Here is a 7,398-nt window from a genome sequence, read left to right on the forward strand (position 1 = left end):
CCAGATAACTAAAGCTTTAACTCAGGTTGAACTCTGGTTTAACTCTGGTCATTATCCAGATAACTTCAGCTTTAACTCAGGTTTAACTCTGGTCATTATCCAGATAACTTCAGGTTTAACTCAAGTTTACCTCCTGTGATGATGTTGTTGTGATGTTTCAGGCGAAAACCGGTTCCGCTCTCCTCTCGAGTGGGACATGGTCGGTAAGAACTTATTCGCCATGGCGGTGGAGGGCGTGGTTTTCTTCATCATCACCGTCCTCATCCAGTACAAGTTCTTCATCAAGCCCAGGTTACACACACAGACACACACACAATCACACAATCTCACACACAGAAAATGACAAATATGAGCTAACAAATTGTGTTGGTATTTTCATCCCCTTCGTGTGTGTGTGTGTCTGTCTGTCTGTCTGTGTGTCTGTCTGTCTGTCTGTGTGTGTGTGTGTCTGTGTGTGACTGTGTGTGACTGTGTGTGTGTGTGTGTGCAGCTCCGTCAGTAAACTCACTAAACTTGGTCCACTCGGTGAGGAGGATGAGGACGTGGCGCGTGAGAGACAGAAGATTGTCCATGGTCTTGGACATGGAGACATCCTGGAGCTGCGGCAGCTTACTAAGGTGCGTGACCACGCCCTGGCAGTGATGTCATCAGTGAGGTCATCAGTGTATAGTCATCATGTGTTCCTGCAGGTGTTTAAGAGGAAGCAGAAACCGGCCGTCGATCGACTGTGCGTCGGGATTCCGCCTGGAGAGGTGAGACTGACCACGCCCACAGCGGCCACTAAACCCCGCCTTCAGTACAGCAGAGGTTAATTCTGTGTGTGTGTGTGTGTGTGTGTGTGTCACAGTGTTTCGGCCTCCTTGGTGTGAACGGAGCAGGAAAAACTACAACCTTTAAGATGCTGACCGGAGACACAGTGGTGACCAGTGGAGAAGCCTTCCTGGCTGGGAAGAGGTGAGGTCAAAGGTCACAATAAAAGCCTTGATGGAAAAAAATGAAAGGAATTAGGGAACAGACACTCATGCTTTTACTTTGAAGTAGTACAGGATGTGTTGGTATTAACAAGAGTGTGTGAGTGTGTCTCTGTCTCTGTCTCACCTGTCTCAGTATCCTGAGGGAAATAGATGAGGTCCATCAGAACATGGGTTACTGTCCTCAGTTTGACGCCATCAACGAGCTGCTAACAGGAAGAGAACATCTGGAGCTGTACGCCGTACTCAGAGGTGTCCCTGAACACCAAGTCTGCCATGTGAGTACACACTGTACTACACAGCGCACTACACACTGTACTACACAGCGCACTACACACTGTACTACACACTGCACTACACTGCACCACACACCGTACTAAAAATACACACTGCACTACACACTGCACTACACACTGCACTGCACACTGTACTACACACTGTACTACACAGCACTACACACCGCACTACACACAGCACTACACACCGTACTACACACAGCACTACACCACCGCATACACACCGCGACTACACACTGTACTACATACTGCACTGCACTACACACTGTAATACACCTCTTTTACTACATAGTACTACACACACTGTACTGCACACTGCACAATCGCGACTCACACACCGTACCTACACACTGTACTACACATTGCACTACACACTGCACTACATAATTGTATTACACACTGCACTATACACTGTACTACACAAAGCACTACATACTGCAATAATACACACACATTACCTCGTACCACACACTGCACCACACACTGCACTACACAATGTACTACACTGGTACACACCGTACTTCTACACACTGCACTGCCAGCACTACACACTGTACTACATCCTTACTACTACATAGTGCACTACACACTGCACTACACACTGCACTGCACACCAAAGACTACACACTGCACGATTAATTGTACTACATACTGCAATCACACTGTATTGGCTACACACTGCACTATACACTGTACTACACAAAAGCACTACATACTGCACACACACACACACACTGCACCACACACTGCACCACACACTGCACCACACACCGTACCTAATACACTGCAGTGTACTACATTGCACTACACAGCCGCATGCCACACTGTACTACACACCGCATCACACACTGCACTACACACACTGCACCACACACTGCACCACACACTGCACTACACACTGCACTACACACTGTACTACACACTGTACACAGTAGACGATCCAGGGACTGGACCCTACGGAGGATATGACTCCGTCAACCGAACACTTTGGAGGACCCGGAAGTCAAGCGCTGTGAAATGAGACGGTCCAGTCTTCTAGGATGGAGAGGAGTCCTCCTCTACTCCATCTCCCTCTCTCGCTTCATGTCCTCCCTGAGGAGGTCGACGAGTTCCTCCTCCTTGTCCCTCTTCCTTTTTGTGGCACCTGCACCTCCTCCTCCTCTTCTTCATCTTCTTCGCCGCCCTCCTGTCATCCACCCACTGCTGAACTTGGCCCTGGTCTGTCCTCAGGCATGGAGGAGATAAGGACAGGCTTCTGTCCCAGCACCTGTGTACATGTGGACAGACCAGGGACAAGTTCAGCAGTGGGCTTCACACTCACTCGTTCCCCTGAGCCTGAAACAGAGGATTCATCACTAAAGTCAACAATAACAACAAAGTATATTATTAATGCCCATGATAAACACACTTATCAAACTAATATATACTTGCTATATACTTTATATTTCTTTTTTGCCTGTGAGGGAGTTATGTCGCCCCCTGCAGGCCCATTCTTTCCAAAATAATACTATTCAGAGACAAAAGACAAGGACAGATGTATCTGTAGTTTTAGCACAAAATGATCATTATTGACAAAACATTACGCTTACGCGATTTAGGAATTACCGACGCAATATTTATGTCTTACCACAAGACAACCCTAACCTGTATTTGGCAAATGAAGCATTATATACATTATACACATTATACACATTATATACATTATACACATTATATACATTTAACACATTTTACACACTATACACTTTATACACATTATATACATTATACACATTATATACATTATACACATTATACACATTATATACATTATACACATTATATACATTTAGCATTTTACACTATACACTTATACACATTTATAATACATTATACACATTATATACATTATATACATTATACACATTATATACATTTAACACATTATATACATTTAACACATTTTACACATTACATACATTATACACATTATATACATTATACACTTTATACACATTATATACATTATACACATTATATACATTATACACATTATATACATTTAACACATTTTACACATTATACACATTACATACATTATACACATTATATACGTATACACTTTATACACATTATATACATTATACATTAATACACATATAGCATTATACACATTATGCACATATGTATTCTGCGCGTTATGCACATTATATACATTATACACAATGCCACATTATACACATTATATACATTATACACATATAAATTACATTACGCCCACGTACACATGCCGTTATCCATTATACACATATAATTATACACATATAAATTACACACATTACATACATTACACACATTATGCACATTATATGCGTTTCTGCACATATAAATTACACACGTACATACGTACGCACATTATACACGTATATACATTATACTTAATAAATTTTGTGCATACGTACACACATTATACATTATACACATTATGCATTTTGCACATTATACACATTGCATACATTTTACGTATATACGTATATACGGCTTATACACATTATACGTATATACATTATACACATACACATTTTATACGTTCATGCGTTGTACGTATACATTATGCGTTCTTGTATACATTATACTTTACATTATATAATTATGCGTTTGTACATTATACACATATATACATTATACACATTATATACATTATACACATATAAATTACACACATTACATACATTACACACATTATATACATTATACACATTATACACATTTTACACATTATACACATTACATACATTTTACACATTATATACATTATATACATTATACACATTATACACATTATATACATTATACACATACACATTTTATACATTATACACATTAAGGCTTATTACATATACATTATACACATACATTATACACATTATATACATTATACACATTATATAATTATACACATTTTATACATTATATACATTATACACATATATACATTATACACATTATATACATTATACACATACACATTTTATACATTATACACATTATATTCATTATACACATATATACATTATACACATTATATACATTATACACATACACATTTTATACATTATACACATTATACACATATACTTTATACACATATACTTTATACACATACATTATTCACATTTTATACATTATATACATTATACACATTATACACATTATACACATTATATAGTTCAAGTTTCAAAGTTTCAAAGTTACGCCGTGATTGAAACGACTGTTTCCCGGTGCTTGCATACAGTGAACAGCAGACAGTGAACAGCAGACAGTGAACAGCAGACAGTGAACAAACACGTTTCATTAGTTCAGTTTCATTTGTCAAACTTACACTTCATAACAAACTCGCTGCTGCCACTCGAGACGCTTCGCTCCGCCATCTTGTTTGTATTAGAAGAGATTTGCCGCTGGCGCACAAAGAATTATGGGATATGATCGGCTGAGAAGGATACACCAGACCTATCCTTCCCAAACAAGTTAACGTCGGCCGATACGAAGGAGACGTCGTAGACTGACGATGTAGACCGACGACATAGACTGACGTCGTAGTCTTACGACGTAGACTGACGATGTAGACTGACGACAGACTGACGTCGTAATCTTACGTCGTAGTCTTACAACGTAGACTGACAACGTAGACTGACGACATAGACTGACGTCGTAGTCTTACAACGTAGACTGACAACGTAGACCGACGACATAGACTGACGTCGTAGTCTTAGACTGACATGGACTGACCACAGACTGACGTGTTTACAACGTAGACTGACAACGTAGACTGACGACATAACTGACGTCGTAGTCTTACGACGTAGACTGACGACATAGACTGACATTGTAGTCTTATGACGTAGACTGACTTTGTAGACTGACGTAGACTGACGACATAGACTGACGTCGTAGTCTTACAACATAGACTGACGTCGTAGTCTTACGACGTAGACTGACGACAGACTGACATTGTAGTCTTACAACATAGACTGACGTCGTAGACTGACGACATAGACTGACGTCGTAGTCTTACAACATAGACTGACGACGTAGACTGACGTTGTAGACTGACGTCATCCGGCTGACAAATCCATGCTCCGGAGGGTCCAGTCCCCGGAATGGGCTAGTGTGTACTCCCTGCAGTTTTGTGGGTGTAAATCTTCTGTTGCCCCTCCTTCTGTGCACATGATGATGATGATGTCATGTGTTTGATTGACAGGTGGCAGAGTGGGGGATCAGGAAGTTGGGTCTGATCAAATACGCTGACAAAGCAGCAGGAAGTTACAGCGGAGGAAACATGAGGAAACTGTCCACTGCCATGTCTCTGATCGGCGCTCCGCCCGTTGTCTTCCTGGTAACTCCTCCCCCTCCTCCTCTTCTTCTCCACCGTCTCAGCATCTCTGAATGAATTCCATGGTCTTCCTCAGTGGACTGAGTTCCTTGGTTGCCATGGAGGTGGCACAGTTTCATAGTGAAGCTCCACCCACTGAGGAAAATCACAGCAGAAAGTGTTTTTACATCAGCTGACCTCTGTCAGCCAATCAGAGAGCAGCTCAGCAGCATGGCACACACACACACACACAGGTGTTAGTCAGGTGACACAATGCTCCTCCTACTTCATCTAACCTTCACACTTTGTTTCCTCTTCCTCTGGTCCAACCTCTTCCTCGCTGTTGTCATGGCGACAGGACGAGCCCACAACCGGCATGGACCCTAAAGCTCGCCGCGCTCTCTGGAACTGCATCCTCAGTGTCATCAAGGAGGGACGCTCTGTGGTCCTCACCTCACACAGGTGAGACACGCCGAGGACACGTGACCTCAGTTCATTTTTATTTATTTTTTTCATTTCACTTTTTTCACTCGACGTCAGCTGATGCGTGTCACATGATCATCTGTGTGTGTGTGTGTGTGTGTCAGTATGGAGGAGTGTGAGGCTCTGTGCACCAGGATGGCCATCATGGTCAACGGCAGGTTCAGATGTTTGGGCAGCGTCCAACACCTGAAGAACAGGTAACACACACACGCACACTCTCTGTCTCTGCCACTGTGACGTCATCATCATCATCATCATCATCTTCCTCCTCATCCTCCTCCACAGGTTTGGTGATGGTTACACCATCATCCTGCGGGTCACAGGTCACGACCCTGACCTGGTTCCTGTGATGAAGTTCATCGAGAGCGAGCTGCGCGGCAGCACGTTGAAGGAGCGTCATCGTAACATGCTTCAGTATCAGCTGCCGTCCTCGCTCACCTCGCTCGCTCACATCTTCTCCGTCCTCGCCGACAACAAGGACACGCTACACATCGAGGACTACTCCGTCACGCAGACCACGCTCGACCAGGTAAGCGTGCCGCCGGGACGCCGCGTCGGGTGACAGGGCTGATTAGAAAATTGACTTCCTGTTTGTCGTCGCAGGTGTTTGTGAATTTTGCGAAGGACCAGAGCGACGACTATCACTCCAAAGACAATGCTGTGAGACACAAAGACGTGTCCGTCCACGTCCCCGCGCTCAACACTGGCGCCGCAGAGGGCCACGACCACACGCTGACAGAGAGCGTCATGTGACAACCTGAAGACCTGACCCCTCCCCCCCACCTGATTTTAGTGGGTGGAGTCACCTCCTGCCTTATGCCAGTCAATGCAAGGGATTTTTTGTCGCAGCCGCTGACCTGTGACCTGTGACTGTTCTCCGGCCGCTGACCTGTGTGTGTGTGCGTAGCGCATGTGCGTGTGTGTGTGTGTGTGTGTGTTCTGGACTAACGATGAAGAATCTGAATCATTTCAAACGTCCAAAGACGAGACTGAAAATCAGTGTTTTAAAAAACCTTTAGATTTTTTTATTTATGTTTAAATGTAATCTGTTTCCTGTTGAACAGCCAATCACAGCGTTCCGTGTTGATTTGCCAGATTTGTTCGTGTGGGTGTGAAACAGTGAATGACCTCATCGGCTCCTCACACTACGGTATTGAACGGTGATCAGCTGATCATTGATCCTCACTCATGTTTGTTTTTGTGTCTGAGCTGCGACCAGCAGGAGGCGACACTGACACCAGCAGCACTTTGTTTCTCTTTGCACTGATGATGTCATGATGATGTCATGTGACAACAA

General features: G+C 43.1%; 1 protein-coding gene across 1 annotated transcript in view; it reads left to right on the plus strand.

The window, feature by feature from the left end:
* LOC122764928 (phospholipid-transporting ATPase ABCA1-like) overlaps positions 1–7,143 on the plus strand; it is a 28,278-nt gene extending 21,135 nt beyond the window's left edge. The window contains exons 40-49 of the mRNA XM_044018935.1: positions 162–291; positions 491–617; positions 690–752; positions 848–954; positions 1,108–1,249; positions 5,508–5,642; positions 5,977–6,080; positions 6,206–6,298; positions 6,387–6,630; positions 6,705–7,143. Coding sequence (XP_043874870.1) covers positions 162–291; positions 491–617; positions 690–752; positions 848–954; positions 1,108–1,249; positions 5,508–5,642; positions 5,977–6,080; positions 6,206–6,298; positions 6,387–6,630; positions 6,705–6,854 — 1,295 coding nt within the window. The 3' untranslated portion in view covers positions 6,855–7,143. The remainder of the gene's footprint in view (positions 1–161; positions 292–490; positions 618–689; positions 753–847; positions 955–1,107; positions 1,250–5,507; positions 5,643–5,976; positions 6,081–6,205; positions 6,299–6,386; positions 6,631–6,704) is intronic.
* Positions 7,144–7,398: the final 255 nt, after the last annotated feature.

This window comes from Solea senegalensis, unplaced genomic scaffold, assembly GCF_019176455.1.
Source record: "Solea senegalensis isolate Sse05_10M unplaced genomic scaffold, IFAPA_SoseM_1 scf7180000017769, whole genome shotgun sequence".
Taxonomy (NCBI): Eukaryota; Metazoa; Chordata; class Actinopteri; order Pleuronectiformes; family Soleidae; genus Solea; species Solea senegalensis.